Genomic DNA, 21328 nt, shown 5'->3' on the forward strand with positions numbered 1-21328 from the left:
GGGCTGTACCAGGCGTAGGATGCTTGAAATGCAAGTGATCGTGCGTTACAGATGTTGATAGATGTTTAACATCTTCAGCCTCTGCTGAATTATTGTGCACCCTTCAGATCACCTTGGTCGGAGCTATAGATAGAATAGAGTAACGCTAGCCTAACAGGTTATGCAAATGTCAATGTTTAGATGCAATTCAAAACAATCACACTCTTCTACACAAGGTCTACATCAGGGGTGGGCAACTGGCGGCCCGCGACCTCACTGTGTCAATTTCATTTTTTCATTTTTTTTTTACAAGGTGGACGTTTTTGGTTAGGTTAGGTTAGACCACCAAAATCTGTGTTTTTATTTTACTGTACAACCCATAACATGGCACTAATGCTGTTAGCATTGTCCATCCACATACTGTTTAACGTTAGCATTTGAGCTAACGCTATTGTAACAAACTATATCCAGGATGCACATTGCACATGCAACATTACTAATCTGATTAATATCACATAATGTGGGTGATGTACCCCATCAAATTGCTGCAGCGTGCTGTTTTAAATCTAGAGCAAACTTTCTGGTGTCACCTGAATGGAAGAATTACTAAATTTCAATATGAAAAATATAAATGTTGGTATAATAAACTTGGATTACCAGTGCTTTTCATCAAATGAGTAGCTATAATTGGGAGTGATGGTGTTACAGTAGTGGGCTACTGGTGGAAGTGCACGGTCACAATCTGGCCCTCTGGTAGCGAGGACATTTTTTGTGTGGCCCTCTCTATCATCAAAGTTGCCCATCCCTGCTCTACATGGTCAAACAAACTCTGCTTCACATATTGCAGGTCCAACAGCAAAACAGAAGATGTGTAATGTTACCAGAACAAACTAACTGGTACCAGTTAAGGACAAAAATAAATAAAACATAAAATCATCAAAACAAAATAGTGGTGTAGTAATGTACTACATTTTGGGGCTGCACTGCTCCTTATTTCCCTTTTCCTGTGCTCTCTCCTCTGTCCTCCTGTCCGGACTGTGGTGTCACATTACTCCCCTCTAGCTTATAAAAACACCCGAACATAACACATTTATATTGTATGCTATTATTCATGCTACCACTGGGGCTATACACATACTCAGCTAATGCTCAAAGCTGTTAGGCACGATGCATATTTTGTACATCTTATATTGAAGGGAAGAAAAAAGTGGAGTGTTGCCCAGCTGCACGTCGAAGCAAATTCACACGTTGGCAGCTGCAAATGACAAGAAAAATGTAAGTGTTTGAAAAATATGAACTTTGATAGCAAGAAGTCACAACATGAGTAAACTACCCACAGCGCACTCATGTTTACCAATCTGGCCGGTCTGCAATGCTTTATAGCACAGGACACAAAAGAAAGAAGAGAGACAACAGATGAAATGTGTGGTGAGTAACAGCTTCTCTGGAAGCTTACCAGTTACCACTGAGACTGTTTGTATTTCTCTCTGAAGTTTCCTGCGGGTGGAGAAGTGTACATAACCCACACCAGCATTTCATTTGAAGCAAATAACGGCCCCACTTTGTGATTTAGTCCTGATAAAACGGGTCTATATTTAGATACAGGTCCTGCCTAGGCCTGCACGATATGAGGAAAATCTGCGATGTGCGATAACATTGTTCAATATAGCGATGACGATACGACGTGCGATAAATTAACAAATATTAAAGTATGCATAATAGCTATACAGTTCCTATGTCTTTCTGCTTTAACAATGCTAACATAGACCCCAAACATAGCCTATGCCCACTGAATAAAGAAACGAAATACACACCGACTCTAGCTGAAACTACACACAGCGTGTTTGGGCTTTGGCAGAGGGGCGGAGCGCACTGTTGCAAGGGGACGGTGTGCGCTGGATTTACAACACAAGACAAAATGATCAGACGCTGAGTGGGAATGCATGACGCATGTAAATAAAACCCCTTTCGTTATTCATTGCGTTTCAGGCAGTCTTTGCGATGTGTTTATTGCGCATGTTCATATTGCGATGACGATGAAAATACGATTCATTGTGCAGCCCTAATCCTGCCTAGTGCAGATTGAACAGGCAGAGGCACCTGTGGCTGGCACCCTGCCTGGCTGTGCAGGTGTTTCAGAGTAACGTGGAGAAACGGAAGGTCGAGTCAAGACAGGCAGACAGGTACAATTACACGCATCCTCGCTCCGTCACACTCGAAACCATCTACTGACGCTAAGCGCCTGCTGCATCAATCCTCCTCAACCAGACCTCCACCCCAACAGCATCAGCAAACATCAGATCTTAAAAATAGCACTGCATCTGCCTGCTTGGCCCAGTTGGGGAATCTGATACTGGAACGTGGGGAGAGGGGTTAGAGAGGTGGTCTATCTACTGGTCAATGTGTACTGCACCCACGACACATGAGATGGACTTTAGCTCACAGGGGTAAAGCCAGCGAGGACACATAGGACACGTTTACATTTGACCTGAAGAGCTTGGGGTCAGATGTATGATACGTGTTACACGGCGGACGGCGTGTCCACTGTCCAGTACGGTATGTGTGGGTCAGGGACAGACATGAGTGATGACACAATGCGTCCACAAAGCCTTCCAAACCAAACCACAAATCTGCTCTCTCACTCCCCCGCAGCAAGCGATCACTGAGCGCTCCCACTCCGTCCCCCTGGCCTGAGAAATCTGGCAGCGTCAATATGTAATATCTGCGCCATGAAGGTTGTTTTGATCTTGCCGTACTGTGCATGGTGTGATGGGGGGGGGGGGGGGAAGAGGAGGTGCTAGTGGAGGGTGATTGGGAAAGGAGGGGGGGTGGTGTGAGAGAGGGACAAACAACCAAACACAACAACAACAACAACAACAACAAAAATGGTGCCTGGAAAATGTCACCTCGGTACGACCCACAGCACCACCCAGCAGAGATAAGCTAGTCATTTCAGTCCTCTTCTGTTTCGCTGGCCTCTGGGGAGGATCTTGGTTAGCCTAATGTCAAGGAATAATGTCATATTCTGTATCTGATTGTCCCCAAACCTCCAATCCTCTCGTCACTCTGGGACACTCAGATAAGACGGGATGAGAAAGGGCATCCAGGACACACACTGTCCCTGATCACATTACACAGTTACTGTTTGAACAAATACACACACCGATTTCTGAATTCTAATACTTCCAGCGGTCCGGGTAGTTTAGCGGTAGATTCCCTGCCTACCAACATGAGGTTCGCGCGTTCGAGCCCTCGTGTGACCTCTGGCTTGGTCGGGCGTCCATACAGGCACATTGGCCGCGTCTGCAAACGGGTCGCCTGTTCGGGGGAGGGCAACTTTGGGGGAATAGCGTGATGCTCCCATGCGCTACGTCCTGCCGGTGAAGTTCCTCACTGTCAGGTGAAAAGAACCGGCTGGTGACTGCACAATAACATCTACCAGAGGAAGCATGTGCTAGTCTCCAACTCTCCCCAGATCAGCACAGGTGCCTAATACTTCCAATACTTGTTTTCCTACTACTACTACTACTACTACTACTACTACTACTACTACCACTACTCCTGCTACTACTACATAGTTCTACTGTTACTACTACTAATAATGACAATGCTTTGAGTTTGTGTAAGCACTTGGGGGGCCACGGCAGCGAGCGGTTACTGCGTGGTTCCTCCATCTGTGTCCATGTCAAAGCAGAAGGTAGCAGGTGGTACTATGACTCACAAGGGACTGCATCCCATTTAGTGAGAGTGAGCGAGCATGAGAGTGAGAGAACGAGCAAATGTAGGCTAAGGAACGGACAGGGTGAGATGAAGGATCCAGGTTAAGGGTTTTAGGACCAGGTGTGTGTGTCCATGTGTCCATGTGTGTGTGTGTGTGTGTTTGAGTGTGTTCTTCAGCACTGTTTTCCTCCTGTCTTTAAGAGCAGCCAGGTGTCACTCAGCACGGTCATTCATTACCGTGGTAACCTGGTCCCAACCTGGCAGGAGCTGACTTCCTGTCACTGATACTTCCCCTGACCTTCAGTCTGTGCCAGCACTACTCCTTCACGCACGCACGCACAAACACACACGCACAAACACACACACACGCACGCACAAACACACACACACACACACGCACGAACGAACACACGCACGCACGCACGCACGAACACACAAACACACGCACGCACGCACAAACACACACACACACACACACACACACACACACACACACACATGCATCTACACACACACACTCACGCACGAACACACACACGCACGAACGCATGCACAAACACACACACACACACACACGCACGCACGCACACACACACGCACGCACGGACAAACACGCACGCACACGCACAAACACACACACACGCACGCACAAACACACGCACGCACGCACGCACACACACACACACACACACACAGTTTTTATTTTATTTGCCAACACAGTCTCTTAGAAAATTGTATAATACCAACGATATGGACCAACGTTGCTATTTTACAATTTCGGCTCGAAAAATGTAAAATAGTAACGTTCTGAGTGGTTAGGGTGAGGATTAGAGTAGGGGGAGGGGTTAGAAACAGAAAATCTCCGTAAAACACGCCCAAACCACGCCCACCGCTGTAGACGCATACGTTCCCATTTTACAATTTCTTAGCCGACATCGTAAAATACCAACGTATGTCCACAAACGTTGCTATTTTACAATTTTTTTGGAGATCGGGTTGTTATTTGCACACCTCTTTCCTTGTGGCCTTGTTTGTTGTCTGAGCAGCAGTACAGTGTTGCTGCTCAGACAGGCCAGGTCAGTGTTAAATGGAAGAGGGCCTTTGTCCCAGTACAGTTACCCTCCCTCTGAGAGTGACATACTCCATCCAGCACTGTTGTCATGGAGATACTGTAATTACACCTTCACACCGTTTAGGCTTTAAGCCTCAACTTGCATTTAGATTTGAGCGATGAGGAAAGTATCTGCTCAGCACGGATTTCTGAGACACCAGGGCAGCTAGAGCACCAGGTGCTAATGCTGAAGGATAGATAGCCTGAGACACCAGGGCAGCTAGAGCACCAGGTGCTAATGCTGAAGGATAGATAGCCTGAGACACCAGGGCAGCTAGAGCACCAGGTGCTAATGCTGAAGGATATGTAGAGACACCAGGGCAGCTAGAGCACCAGGTGCTAATGCTGAAGGATAGATAGCCTGAGACACCAGGGCAGCTAGAGCACCAGGTGCTAATGCTGAAGGATATGTAGAGACACCAGGGCAGCTAGAGCACCAGGTGCTAATGCTGAAGGATAGATAGCCTGAGACACCAGGGCAGCTAGAGCACCAGGTGCTAATGCTGAAGGATAGATAGAGACACCAGGGCAGCTAGAGCACCAGGTGCTAATGCTGAAGGATAGATAGAGACACCAGGGCAGCTAGAGCACCAGGTGCTAATGCTGAAGGATAGATAGAGACACTAGGGCAGCTAGAGCACCAGGTGCTAATGCTGAAGGATAGATAGACACCAGGGCAGCTAGAGCACCAGGTGCTAATGCTGAAGGATATGTAGAGACACCAGGGCAGCTAAGTAAGTAAGTAAAATTTTATTTATATAGCACCCTTCCCAGCACGAATGCACAGAGTGCTTTACACATTAAAATAGCAACACAGAAATATAAGTGCAGGAATAATACAAGAAAAAGGCAAAAACATAAGAACATACACAGAGCATGAACAGGTAGAAACAATGGCTATGAATGACTAAAAGGCCTGTCTAAACAGGTGGGTCTTTAATAGTTTTTTAAACGAGAGCTCAGAGCGAGCGGCTCTCAGATCAGGGGGGAGGGCATTCCAGAGCTTCGGGGCTGTCACTTCGAAGGCTCTGTCGCCTTTTGTTTTTAGCCTGGTCCTGGGCACGACCAGGAGCTCTTGGTTGGATGACCTCAGAGACCGGCTGGCTGCATAGGGGTGGATGAGGTCAGAGATATAGGCGGGGGCTTGGCCATGGAGGGATCTGAATGCAAGTACAAGGATTTTGAAATTGATCCTGTGCTGTACCGGGAGCCAGTGCAGTGAGGCTAGGATGGGGGTGATGTGGCATGACTTTTTTGATCTGGTGAGGAGTCTGGCAGCAGCATTTTGGATCAGCTGGAGTTTGGCCACGGATGATTTATTGAGATATGAATAAAGGGAGTTACAGTAGTCTAGTCTAGATGAAATGAATGCATGGATGGATATTTCCAGTTCGGCATGTGAAACAATGGTCCGGAGTTTGGCAATATTTCTAAGGTGGAAGAAGCAGGTGCGGGTCACGGATTTTATGTGCTTGTCTAGGTGCATGGACTGGTCAAATATGACACCCAGGTTCCTCAGGTGAGGGCGCACGTTGTCCTTAAGGGACCCTAAGTGTGAGGCTATTTTTTTGGAGATGTTTTCGGCAGCTACAATCAGCACTTCCGTTTTTGTCGCATTTAATTGTAGGAAGTTGCTGCCCATCCAGTTTTGAATGGCGGACAGACACTCCAATAGGGTGCTCAGTTCCTCAATTTTATCGGGCTTAAACGAAAAATAAAGCTGGATATCGTCAGCAAAGCAGTGATAAGAAACACCCTTAAACTGACTGATGAGGAAGCCTAGGGGGAGCAAGTAAAGAGCGAAGAGGAACGGCGCAAGTACAGATCCCTGGGGAACACCGCACGAGAGGGGGACGGAGTCAGATTTGTAAGGGCCGACAGCCACGGAGAAACACCTCTCCTTAAGGTAGGAGGCAAACCATTTTAGGGCACTGCCCGAGATGCCGACCCACTCTTTTAGTCTGCCGAGCAAGATTCCGTGGTCCACCGTGTCAAACGCTGCACTGAGATCTAACAGAACCAGGACAGTGCATTTCCCTGAGTCAGAGGCCATCATGATGTCATTGGATACTCTGAGAAGGGCAGTTTCGGTGGAATGGTGTTTTCGGAACCCGGATTGGAATCTGTCTGCGATGTTGTGGTCTGTCAGATAGGTGGTGAGCTGGTTAGCTACCACTCTCTCTAACACCTTTGCTAGAGCAAAGCTAGAGCACCAGGTGCTAATGCTGAAGGATAGATAGCCTGAGACACCAGGGCAGCTAGAGCACCAGGTGCTAATGCTGAAGAATAGATAGACACCAGGGCAGCTAGAGCACCAGGTGCTAATGCTGAAGGATATGTAGCGAGCGTTGTGCAGCAGCAATGCCCTGGCTCGTAGTCCTCCCATAAGCAGGCAGTGCCACACGGCTGGACGGAGACACCATTTTGATCGAGGGACAAGTCCTTAAGTTTCATCCCCTTCGCACACTCGGGGGTGGGGGGGTGGCGGGGATCAGCTTCCACTGGGCACACACATACACACACACACACTCACACACACACACACACACACACACACGCATCTACACCCATCCACGAGCATGCAGGCACACAAACACACACACACACACACACACACACAGACGCATCTACAGCCATCCACGAGCACGCAGGCACACACACACACACACACATGCATCTACACCCATCCACGAGCACGCAGGCACACACACACACACACACACATGCATCTACACCCATCCACGAGCACGCAGGCACACACACACACACACACACACACACACACACAGACGCATCTACAGCCATCCACGAGCACGCAGGCACAGGCACACACACACACACACACACACACACACACTCACACTCTCTCACACACACAAACACACACTCACACTCTCTCTCTCTCTCTCACACACACACACACACACACACACACTTACAGCCATCCACGAGCACGCAGGCACACGCTGTGGGGGGATCAACTTCCTCACTGCAACATGAGGTGGCATGTGTAATGGCTGCTGACATGGTGTGATTTCCTTCACTCAGATTCCTCTCACGAGATTCTTTCCAGGCTGAGGGGTCAAGAGAGAAGCATGTCTGCCTGTATGCATGTGCCAGGACCAGGTTCAACTTCTGCTTCATAATGACTGAAGAACCCATGTCTGCCTGTATGCATGTGCCAGGACCAGGTTCAACTTCTGCTTCATAATGACTGAAGAACCCATGTCTGCCTGTATGCATGTGCCAGGACCAGGTTCAACTTCTGCTTCATAATGACTGAAGAACCCATGTCTGCCTGTATGCATGTGCCAGGACCAGGTTCAACTTCTGCTTCATAATGACTGAAGAACCCATGTCTGCCTGTATGCATGTGCCAGGACCAGGTTCAACTTCTGCTTCATAATGACTGAAGACTGTATGCATGTGCCAGGACCAGGTTCATCATGACTGAAGAGGGAACTTTCACTTTGTAAAGGCTATCCTCATTCATTTCAAACACTTTTTAGATCATTCTAATATTTGGTACAGAATCAACCCCAATGCTTATGCATGCATACGTCAAGTGAAGGCAAGGAACTTTAATAAGAAGGATAAGACATCACTTACGTCACAGGCAGCGTTCGAATTTGGTATTGGGACCAGACTTTGGGGCCAGTTCTATTGAAGTGAATGGGGCAGACATGGTAAGTCCAACTTTAAACCATCATATCTGTGTTGTATGACCTTTGAGTGAAAAATGCTTCCACCAGAAACACATTACATCATGTTGACTGATGATTTTTAATCTAAATGTGTGCATTAGTTTTCCTTATTATTGGTCTCCAAAATGCATCGTCTCTGTCCAGCAGCTGTATATTCACCTTATTCACCACGCCCACTTTTTCTCTCTTCCGCGTTCAACGCAAACGTATTTGTTCTTCCGGTTCAGCGCTAGTTGCCTTCTGTGGCTTCTGTGGTTAGCCACTAGTTAGTTATGTTATATGGCAGTAAAATGCCACTGAATGACCAAATTGATAATAACTTTTAACCATTTCGAGTAACACTGTTTCCATACGGATCACCAGCGTTAGTTTGTTGTTCATAACGTTTCTATCTCGGATGCGTTATTTTGAATCGCACATAGGTTACGCTAGTGGGTTTCAGGACGCAACAGCCTCGACTCCACTAACGTCATCTTAAGAGCACAATATTCCTGGAATGCAAGTTTAATTAAACAGTTACATATCCTCTGCATTCTACATAAAATTAAGATATTACGGGTTGTTTTATTTTGCATGTTACATACGTATTGGCCAAGATATGTTAGTTTATGGCGGAGTAATTCTGCCAGTTTAGATGCGGAGTGTGCACAGCCATCTTGCCTGCGGAGTTTTTGGCAAGTCAAAACGGAAATACTATTACGGAATGACGTAATGCGGAAGCGTCCATGTGTGGGCAAAGAATAAGGTGAATAGCTCAGCTCAAGCCCCTGTTTGATCCAATATAGAGCTAGCTAACTTACTACATCGTGATACATGACCAAACGGGGCATCAACGTCAACACAATGTAATGTTTTCTTTAATCTGGTGGAAGCATTTTTTAATCAAAGGTGAAACAACACAGATATGATGGTTCATAGTCGGACTTTGCATGCCTGCCCCATTGACTTGAATAGAACTGGCCCCCAATGCAAAATGTGAATGCTGTGACGTGAGTGATGTCTTTTCCTTCTTTCTCGGCTCCTTGGTGAGGGCAGGAGATGTGAGCTGTGTGTAATGAATGGAGCCATGAAGTGCGTCAATGTGGACACAGTGGGGCTGAGATGGGAAGCAGAAGCCTCACACATCCTTCTATCTTCAAATTAAAACAGTGTGCTTACAGGCTGATGGAGCTGTTGAAAAACATGCTGCTGCTGCTGCGAGCCTGAAATTGAACCCAAGGCACCTTAGACAAATACAAATGTAACATGATCTTTTTACATAAACAGCTTCTTGAGGTCCATTTTCTGCCAGTTGTTAAAAAAAATCGGAGCATAGTAGGGGTGTAACGGTTCACAAACTTCATGGTTCGGTTCGATACAGCACAGTGGTGTCACGGTTCGGTAGCCTGGTAACCAGCCGCAATGAATCCTTGAATGAAGAGTGCTGACAACTGCAATTCATATGGGGCTGGATACCAGGCTACAGATCGGTACGTTTTCGATACAAAAAAAGTAAAAATGGCAGAGAAAATCTATTTTACTTATTTATTTGATTATTTTCTGTCTATTTTTTCCTAATGACAGTATTTTTTAAAGACCGCAGTGAAACATTTGTTTGGTTTGCAATGCGTATTGAACCTAAAGCCTGGTGTCAAAGCAGTTCAATACGAATACGCTTATCGCTACACACCCCTATTAGGTTGCAAACAACTTACAATGTCCGAACAGAAAAACCAAATAAGCACAGAATGAAGAGTAGAAAGAATCACTTAGGCTAATACCCATTTTGACTTGTAGCTCTGAGTGCCTTGGCTCAGCCTGCCACATGCTCCACACACCATGTCATCCATAGTTAAGTTGGTGAGATAATGGACAGATGACTGTGGAAGCTTTCAAATGTGGCCTTGGCGACCGAACCCCAAGCAGCAAGGTGGTCTGTGATGGGAAGGCAGCAGGAAACGCTAACCCAATATGGTTATGGAAGCAGATTTGAGGGCTTCTAATGGTGACATCATGGGTGTGAGTCAGGCATTGGTTTGCTCAGGTGTCGTTTGCAGGCCAGATACTCAGCCATCTGTCACGATGGCTCCTGGAGGCACTGCGATCTGTCGCTGCCTTTAATGGCCATGCTGCATTGGAGCCTTGTCAAAGCACGAGGGAAACAGCCACGGTAGCAGTTAATCGACTTTTAATCTCAATTAAAATGTTGGCTTCCCACAATTATGCAAACAAGACAATTGAGATGAAACAATCTTTCTTTTATATATTTATTTTATTTATATATTTTTTTTTTACTTTTATTTGCATTTATTTTAGTTTTCAGTTCTATTCTATTTAAAGTTCAAAGAAATCCATTATTAAAAAGACACATTTTTTCAAGTTCAATAAATGCATGATGTTGCCAAAGTCAACCAGTAATTGTAATCGTGATCTCAATATCAGTCCAAAAATAATTGTGATTATGAGTTTTGCCAATGTAACTGCCATGTATATGGGCAAAACATGGATACAGACTCTATATATCTGACGGTGAAATGTTGATGCAGAATTTGGAGATGGCAGTGCCTGCGTTCAAAACAGAGCGAGATATAAAAGACAAAAATGTTTCAGTGCCCTTTTGTGGCAGTAGAAGCTCAGCACACCAATTCCTACACCCGACAATACATGAATGCATTGCATTTTTGAAAGAAATGTCGCTGCAATTCATCTTCCAGCAAGACTTAATAAATCAACTTCATGTCGTTTTCTAATGTAGTTTTCGGGTCTCAGGAGGTTAATTGTAGACAGCTCAGGTCGAATGTTGTGTTTTGATCGGATCAGTGTATCAGCATCACTGAACCAGCACAGCCGATCGAGTGCCATTGTCTCCCTCTATCTGACACACTGGCACTGCCACCCAGGCCACAGAGAGGACCTTGTCCCCTGCTGCCACCACCTAGCCTCCCTTCTCTGATATGAGAAGAATGAGTCATTGTTTGCAGAAGGTCAGCGGTTTATTGAATTCCTGTAATACTATGATAAAAACAAACAACTGTTATTCAGCCAAGACAATCAAAATGTACATGGCACGACGCACGTACTGTATGCATGTGGTGGTGGCTACACACATTATATTGTTGGCTTCCTCTCAGTGGTGTGCCTGACCAAGTTGGTGCCCTAGGCAAGATTTTTGCTGGTGCCCCCCCCCCCCCCCCCCCAAAGAAAATATAATACAAATTATATCGCAGCTAATTCCACCACTGCAGTGCAGGCTCAGAATCGCCCTTCCCCAGTGGCGCTGGAAGTACTTTTAGGTAGGGGGTGCTGTAAGGAAGGGACTCTCGGTGCTGCCCGCAAGGGCAGCACCGTATAAAATTTGACGTTTTTTGGACTTTCATCCATATTTAGAAGAATTTAATTTTAAATTAACATTAGGATTATACTGTTGTGATGTCATTATTCAGTATCCTCTCCTTTTCTCACTCACTTTCATGTAAGCACCTGTCGTTTTACACTACAACAGACAGCAACACAGGCATAAACACTGAACTTATTATTATTATTATGGAAAACCAGATTATGATGAAAATCAAACACTTTTGAAGAGAGAGCGTATGAAATAAGATTAGAGCTGGGAAGCACAAACTGTTTTTTAATGCATTTTGTTGGTGGTATAAACACAAGACAGCCAAATCCAACAATTTCGAAAATCCCATTTCTTGCCACCAGGGGGTGCTGCAGCACCCTCAGCACCCACCTTCCAGCTCCCTTGGGCTTCCCCCACTCTGTGAAAAAGCTCTGAGCAGGTAGAAGGAGGCGCGGCCGCGCAGGGGGTGGGGTGGTATGGATTAGGGACCGTAGTGAAAGTGCTGCAGCCCAGGCAGCCAGAAAGCCAGAATTAGAAAAATGATTTCACTATTATTTAAAGACTTAAGACGTTGTTGTGCTTATTTTTTGTCTACTATTGTAAAATGATAGTAGGCCTATTATCATTAAAAAGTATTTGTAAAAAAACAAAAAAACAAAAAAACAATTACCCTCTCTGGCACCCCCAACGGCTCAAGCGCCCCTAGCATTTGCCTAGTTCGCCTAATGGACGGCACGCCACTGCTTCCTCTAGAGACAATGTTATGCCTACATGCCTTATGTGTACAAGCACACACACACACGCACACACACACACAAACACCCGGGCGCGCACGTACACACACACACACGCATCCTATACAGTACAGGGGCCTGTTGTAGAAGATCAGTGCGGGAGCAGTTGTATACAGTAATATCACTGTGGTGAAATTTGAAGTGACAATGACTTTTGAGGAAAGTACGCTCGCTCATGTCTAGCGTGGAGACTCTAGAGACGATGCTCCCTAGGCACACTTTTTTGGGGTGTGACCAAACCCATGCCAAAATTTAGCACGGCACTTTGTCGGGTCCCCAGCAGCACTCCCCATGTTTGAAGTCGATCGGATGAACAGTTCTCGAGATAGATCACTTTTTTTGGCGTTGCCAGTAGGTGGCGCTGTCCAAATTTCATGAAATTCAGGACTGCACTCCGTCAGGTCCCCCTAAGTACACTCCCCAAGTTTGGAGGCGATGTATGTTATGTATGTGTGAGTGAGTGTGTGTTATGGCCATTTAAAATCAAAACATTGCCGTAGCGCCCCCTATGGGCACAACTTTTTCATTTCTTTCGGAACCATTTTCATGCCAGACCCCTAAAAGTGTTTCGGCACATTTTGGAGGCGATCGAAGCAACTGTGCGCCTTGCAACTCTGAACATACGGACACACACACACACACACACACACACACACACACACACACACACACACACACACACACACACACACACACACACACACACACACACACACACACACACACACACACACACACACACACACAGCCCTCCAATAATAGTACAGTAGTAGGATAATGTAGCCCAGGATGCTGTTGATCCTGTTTGATGGAGGGGTGAAGTCTGGTGACATGGGAAAGCTCTCCATGGCTGGCTGGCGTATTCACCAGTCAAAAACAAATGTGAAGCAACCATCACTTGTAGTGAAAGCTTCCACAATTGGACCTGACTGGAGGTTGATCAGCAGAGACTGACCTGACTGGAGGTTGATCAGCAGAGACTGACCTGACTGGAGGTTGATCAGCAGAGACTGACCTGACTGGAGGTTGATCAGCAGAGACTGACACTGGAATGGTTTCACAGTGGCCTTGTTGCTGTTACGTCTCTGAGCCTTTATGCTAGTTTCACCATCAGGACACGGCAAGATAAAGGGTTGCTAAGCAACTGGAACCAGGCAGTGTTCTTATTTCCTCCAATTAACAACGGAAACACAAACAGACATTAACCTGTCCAGGAGGGATGGGGAAAGAAATCACTGATGAATCTGCAAAGTGCTTATGTCTAACTGAACAACTATTTGCTCTCAAACAGACAAATTGGGGACATGGAGGAGAAGTAGCGTTTATGTTGTTTAATAAAAGTGACAATTTTGCTGGCAACAGGGCAACAGCACCTTGGAGGCGGAAACGCACTGTACTGCCACATGAGGCGCATGTGTAGATGTTGATCTTTACAGATAAGCAGCAATATGGATAACTGTTGAGTGTGGAGTATGATCGGCCCACCACCTACCACACAAAACTTTTTTGTTCGGTTTTTGTGTGTGTGTGTGTGTGTGTTTTAAAATAACACCTACCATGTCCAGCCCACGCAGGGAAACTTTAATATTGAATTTAAAGCTGTCAGCCAAATGCAGAGTCATTCTCTGTGAGTGTGAGCGTAGACTCAGCTCTCAGTCTCTCTATCTACGTCGCTCAACTAGAGACTGAGAACGTTGTCCCAGCTTCCGCTGCTAAAACTGGGTGGAAACAATTTGAGAGTAAAAGAAAAAAAACGGCATCGCAGAACCAATCCAGAGTCCTTAGGGTGGCCCTTCATGCAGAAGAGGCAGTGACACACGGAAGTTGTGTGCTTGTAAACGGATAAAAGGGAATCAGAGATCACTATCACTAGTTATTAATATATTCATATACATTTCCATTTTAGTTACATATAGTTATGACACAGAGTCATACTTCATATTTAGATGACCTGTGTACATACACAGATAGATATCATATTTGGATAACCTGTGTACTTACACAGACAGACGTATTTAGATAACTTGTACCTTACATTTGCAGCTCCTCTCTATCGCACACTGTGCCCTGTCACCGTGCCACTGTGCCCTATACAGGGCCAGAATAACAGATAGGTTGAGTCTACACTACAGTAGCCTTCAAGAGTGCATCAAGACATGTCATCTGATGTGTGTCCTATAAGTATCTTTGACTTTCTGTTTAATGTATGTAAGCCTGTGTATCCATCTGTGAATATACAAGAGTGCATCTCTTGGCCAAGATCTGTGTTCAATACATCATATCAGACGACTTCTTCTGACTCCTGGCTCCATCATTTCATTTCAACTGGTTTCCTTCAAGTGGTTCACTGTTTACCTTTTGGCTGTGGAATTTCATTCTCTATCAGCGGCCGTTCAATTAGCAACTATTTGTGACAAGGGGTTCTCAGACGATTGGTAGGCGGAGCTCACCGATTGTCGCAGAGACTAGTGTGAGCGTGGCTTGGCCAGCGGTCTGCTTGGATGCTTTTTTTAATGTATTTATTTTACTTTATTGTCCATATTATTTTATCTTGTGATCTTTTGTACTAACCTATGCCCTTTCCCTATTTGAATGTGTACTGTTAGTACCTGTTTCATTGCAGGTCCTTCTTTTTGCTCAGTAAGATAGTGCATGTTTTCACTTTATGTATTTTATTGTGTTTTCTTAACTCTGAATGGCTTCTGAATCCACCTGCCCAGGGACTCCAGATGGAAATTAGCCTATGGCTAAATCTGTTACAATGCATCTCTTCCCCTATGGGATTAATGTCTTATTGTATAGACCAAATCACCGTGACGTCACCATGTAAACAAATTTACTTCCGGGTACCACTTGGGGAAGGCGGCAGGTTTAAATGTGCGTGTTGTCAAATAAATGCTGTCAAACCCTCTCGTTGTTTTCGGCCGACTACTTTCAATTTAAATGGTTAAACGGTTGGTAAACATGCTTGTCCGACGTATCTAGCCTTTCTTCTGTGTTTGTTTTATGTAGTGTTAGCTAGCTAATAACGTGTGTTTGTCTGTCAAACTCGCTGTTTTTTTACGTTACAGACAGAGTAACCTCGCGTCACCAGGCTCTTCTCGGCGAGAAAGAGCCTGGTACAGACAGAGCTACTGACGCCACGTCAATTTAATTTAGCTTCAAGTCTACTCTAGTCTGGTCCAACAGGTAAATTAGCTAGTCTGGTCTCCACTAACGTTAGTGAAAGTGTTGTTATGAATGATATTAAACAACAACACAACACGGACGAACCATTTTTGTCTTCTTTGTCTGTTTTTGTCTTCAACACGTCAGTTTGTGCCGTCCACCGCCATTATAATGTGTGGACCTCAGGGGTACCCGGAAGTAAATGTAAACATCCCGCTGATTTGGTCTATATGCTCCCTGACAAATAATAAACAAATAAACTAAACTAAACTTACCACTCCGATGGAGAAGTAGTTGTTGACGATGCTGTAGGGGACGGGGTCTCCCTTCTCGTCCTTGTCGTCGGGGAAGATGTCGATGTTCCAGCGGTCCAGCAGCAAATCTGTGCTGTGCTCGATGTCCCGCAGGAACTTCAGCAGACTGCCGCCCTCGTAGCCTGCCGCACACGCCGGAGAAACATGCCCGTTACACAAGCACAAGCACAAGCACAAGCCAATGCACAAAATCACAAACCTGGCACACATGCGCACAGACACAACATTTATTTGTACTCAATGGGCTAATCTAGATCTAATCAATATGATGTATTTTACAGTATTATTCACACAGTATTATTCTTATGTAGCCCCGCCCACTTGACCCGTTTGTGTTACGACTTCCTGTTCAAAACGCCGGCTGTTTTACCTGCTCAAAGCAGAGAAAGCTGTAGTGACTCACTGGAAGCAGGCTGCGGGGATAAGCTCTGCCACAGGAAGTGTAAACACAATCGCTTCCCAATTGTGTTTACACTTCCTGTTAGTCTCTCAAGGCAGACTGTCTCTTCTACATAAGAGGGTGAATACAGTTTGCATGTAAAATAGCAAAATATAATATCCTATAATATTCTATTGTAGAATACTATAGGGCTAACAAATTGGCTCAGGAGTGAGTAGACAAAAATTAGAGGGTTTTTATCAACTCTACTGTGAGCGTTTGTTGTTTCTTCAGTGGCATCATATCGCCTGGTAACTGTAATACATCACTTGATTGCTAAATTTTACTTGACCCCTATGACTATTCGTGACCATATCGCCCAGCCCGTCTGTTCTGTCCCTCTCCTCTTCCCCCTTCCCCTGCTCTCTCCTACCTTTCTCCCTCTCCACCTCCTCCCTTTCCCTGCTCTCTCCTCCCCCACGTTCTCTCCCCCCTTCCCTCTGTCTCTCTCTAACATAAGATTGTTCAACCATGTTATTATTATGATTATTATTAGTACTGTTATTGTTATTTTTGTGTCAGCTAGATTTAGCTAGACAGATTCTCTGCGACACCCTCTCAGACATGCTTGTGAATTAGGGCTATACAAATAAACTTGACTTGACTTGAGCTAAATTTGAGCAACAATTTGATTGAGATTTGAATCATTGGTTCTGCACCTGAATATTCATTTCCAAACAGAACTGGCGCTCACCCATATCCATACCAAAAGCCTATACTGTATATGGGGAGTATATGGGTTGAAACACAATGTCAGTGATTCGGCTGCCATGTGATGGAGACCCAGGTGGTTGTGAGAGCGCTCCCCATGCCTGGTAGCACCCCAGGGAGGGTGACAGAGATCTGGGTTGGCCAGCAGGTAGTCTCACAGACCCACCGTCGACGTCATCAAGCTTCCAGCGACGCAGGTAGATATCATCTACGGCTGGCACTGCGAGACTAGCCAGCAGGTGACAGTCAGCCTCAGCAACCAGGCCCCTTATTAGTGATCAGGGGCGCGACTGGGAGTATGTTACAAGAGTGCCACGAGGGTGTGAGTCATTAATGAGTGCTATCACACTGGGAGTGCAATGTGTGTGTGTGTGTGTGTGTGTGTGTGTGTGTGTGTGTGTGTGTGTGTGTGTGTGTGTGTGTGTGTGTGTGTGTGTGTGTGTGTGTGAGTGAGTGAGGTGTGTGTGACTGAGGTGTGTGTGTGCGTGAGTGAGGTGTGTGTGTGCGTGAGTGAGGTGTGTGTGTTTGCGCACATTTTTCGGACAAATTCAAAAACACTGTGCTCCTCTTTAGACATGATGACATTGTACCCTTTCCCCCTGTATCTCATCACATTTAATCCTGAACCTGCTGACACGTGTGTGTGTGTGCGCGCACACACACACACACACACACACACACACACACACACACACACACACTCACACACACCTCACTCACACACACACACACACACACACACACACACACACACGCACTCACACACACACACACACACACACACACACACACACACACACTCACTCACTCACTCACTCACTCACACACACACACACACACACACACACTCACTCACTCACTCACTCACTCACTCACTCTCACACACACACACACACACACACACTCACTCACTCACTCACTCACTCACTCTCACACACACACACACACACACACACACACACACACACACACACACACACACACACCCTCTCAGCACTTTGGGCATTCACAGGTGAGAGAGATTTCTTCGACACTAAGGAAAACAGGCAGACTATTAGGGCTCACCTTGACTCCCTGTCTCTCAAGAGTAAAGACCAAGCTAGGAATCTTGCTGTTATTATGGATGCCCATCTCAATTTGATCAATATCAATACCATTACAAGATCAGCTTTTTATCACCTTAGAAATATAGCTGAAGGCATCTTCAGAAAATCCAGGAAAATCCAGGATGATGAACTTGAAAATGTGAAGAAGTTTAAGTTCTTGGGATCTTATATCACCCCTGAAGGAGACAGCGCTACAGACATTAAGATAAGAATAGGACAGGCCAGGAGCATTGCAGCAAACGTGACGGAAGTGTGGAAATCACAAGATCTAAGCCTGAAGTTGAAAGTGAAGCTAGCAAAAGTACCGATGTGGAGCGTCGCTGTGTATGGCTGTGAAAGTTGGACCTTAAGGAAGGCAGAGGAAAGGATGATTGAGGTCTTCGAGCTGTGGCTGTGGAATCGAGCACTGAGAGTCAGCTGGAAGGAGAAGGCGTCTTATGTCTTATAAAAAAAGGTGATACATGCATTAATTACCGGAAGGGTAGACTACTGCAATGGTCTTTTCCCCGGGCTCACCAAACAAACTTTGGGCATTCACAGCTCAATCAGAATGCTGTGTGCAGAACACATTACATTACAATTTCTTTTTTGCTTTCCTTGTTAATGTCATTTTAAATAGGTCTGTGTTATGTTGTGTATGTTATTTTTCTTCTGTTTTATGTGAAGCAGATTATATTTGCCTAAAGTTTTCCTTGGCTTCTCTCAGTCATCAGCCCACACAGAACTGCCACTTTGCGTTGTGTACGGGCTAGAAACTGAGCAATAGCTATAGGCTCCTCACTTTCACACACAGATCAGCCTCTCCCTCCCACAGTGTATCTCTATCTAAATGTTCATCAAGCTAAATGGCTTCAGAGAATCCAGCTGCTACTTCACTGTTCATTTCTGGGAAACGTGCTACTCAACAAAAGCCCAAAGCCCCGCAGGATCTGGCAGCTTATTGGCTACTGACAAAACATCCTTCATAACTGTGGGTAAAGTGCTGCGCTGGTCCTCAAAGCAACAGCAATCAAGCAGTCATCAACGTTCCAATTACTGGCCTCAAGTATTATAACAAGCCAATGGCTGGCAAGGGATTTATAGTACAATAACTGATTTGCATATTAACAGTTTGACAGACTGTACAGCCCCACCCCTCCCCTCCAAAACACACTTATGCCTGCCATATGTACTATGCTTGTGTCACAGTAGATCCCCCCTGCCAGCTTAGATATGATAAATAATGACTTAGATAGAGGGCACCTTCTTGTCCCACGGGGCTGCCATACAGGTCTACAAGATGGCTGCCGCCCCTGCGCTCTTGAGCTCAGTTGAGTCCACACAGAAGATAGCGGCCAAGGCCGCAACGCAGGTTGTTGATAGTTTGTGCTAGTTTATATTTTCGTTGTGCAGTGTTTATCGTCTTTTCGTCCTGTCCCATATTTATGGGACACTCTCATCACGCGAGGACTACCTTGGATCCCTCACGCAACCAACCGGCGGAGCTTCTCAGCTGCCGAGGGTCGGAACGCTAAAGCTAATGGGTGAGTGGGCCTGCATCTCAATCGATAAACAGCCTGATTCATTGTTTTCTTTATCATGTTATCATAATGCCAGTCAACCCCTAGACACAATAGAATACGAGCCTGAATTGGATTTTGAGAAATGACTGGGCGCAATCGGTAAGACTTGTGAGGACCTTCCCTTGACTAAATGAATTCCTTAAGTCTTAAGGCTGTTACACACCAAGAGCGATGTGAATATACAGCATGAAATTGTGATGCAATAACGCTCTGCAAAACTTCGTGATTGATGTACGTTCCAAAAATATTATTGACGTGTGAATTAATCACACACGGGGGGGGGGGGACGCTCCCAGCAGTTGAGCTAACCTAACCTAACCATTCCCATTCACTTTCTCGAAGTGCTACTTCCGGACTCATTCCTGTGGTACTCTATGGCTTAGGACGACTCAGTTTTACTTTGTATTATATCATTTTATTATTATGCTCGATGTTTTACTATTTTAATATGTTTAACCATCCATGTTTTGTGTGTCCTTATTGTTATAGTATCGCATTGTGAAGCATTTTGTAACCACAGTTTATAAAAGGTGCTATAAAAGTACACTTTTACTTCACTTACTTTGAGGGCCAAATGTCCTCACATGGATATAAGTACAAGAACACACACACACACACACACACACACACACACACACACACACACACACACACACACACACACACACACACACACACACACACACACACACACACACACACACACACACACACACACACACACACACACACACACACACACACACACACACACACACAGATAATCCAGTGGGCTTCTCACCTCCTCCCCAGCGTAGGCAGCGAGCCAGGTCGTTCCCTGTGCCCAGAGGGAGGATTGCCACTGGAGGGTGCCTGGCAAAGTTAGCCTTGTCTGCAGGGACAAGGACAGACAGATCACAATTATATTGTCTTTGGTCATTATGGTAACTGGACGAGGTGCTTGCAATGACTTGCAATGTGTTTGGGGTTTGAATTCACTCAGACTAATTGGAAGGGAGTAATTGAGATAATCAAAAGGTTAATATTGAAGTTAACGACATATAACATATAACAGAAACTGTCAGTGTAATGAGGTATGCCAGTCACAGAATGAGACCAGAACATGGAGTATACCTACCTATACAGTCGAGGATCCAGCCCACAGTGCCATCACCTCCACACGCAAGCACCCGGAAATCAGGGACATCATGGAAAAAGTTGAGCCTAGGAGAAGAGAAGATCCAGTAGATTTTAGCTGACAAGCAGAAACCCATGAGCACTAAACAGATCCCTCCCCCCCTCCTGGTGATAACTCCTTTGATTGGATTTCAGCTGATATTGGGATTTTTTTCCTAGGTTTGAATGATCTGATGATTTGAACTGAGGGACTGATAATGAGATGATAATGAACTGATG

General features: G+C 45.5%; 1 protein-coding gene across 1 annotated transcript in view; it reads right to left on the bottom strand.

Moving 5' to 3' along the window:
* dgkg (diacylglycerol kinase, gamma) overlaps positions 1-21328 on the bottom strand; it is a gene marked incomplete at its 3' end in the record, with an annotated part of 116709 nt that overhangs the window by 55172 nt on the left and 40209 nt on the right. The window contains exons 18-20 of the mRNA XM_083642126.1: positions 21051-21136; positions 20715-20804; positions 16077-16237 (exon numbers count right to left, since the gene is read on the bottom strand). Of these exons, the coding sequence (XP_083498252.1) occupies positions 16077-16237; positions 20715-20804; positions 21051-21136 (337 nt within the window). The remainder of the gene's footprint in view (positions 1-16076; positions 16238-20714; positions 20805-21050; positions 21137-21328) is intronic.

Source organism: Poromitra crassiceps, assembly GCF_964638095.1.
Source record: "Poromitra crassiceps genome assembly, chromosome: 8".
Taxonomy (NCBI): Eukaryota; Metazoa; Chordata; class Actinopteri; order Beryciformes; family Melamphaidae; genus Poromitra; species Poromitra crassiceps.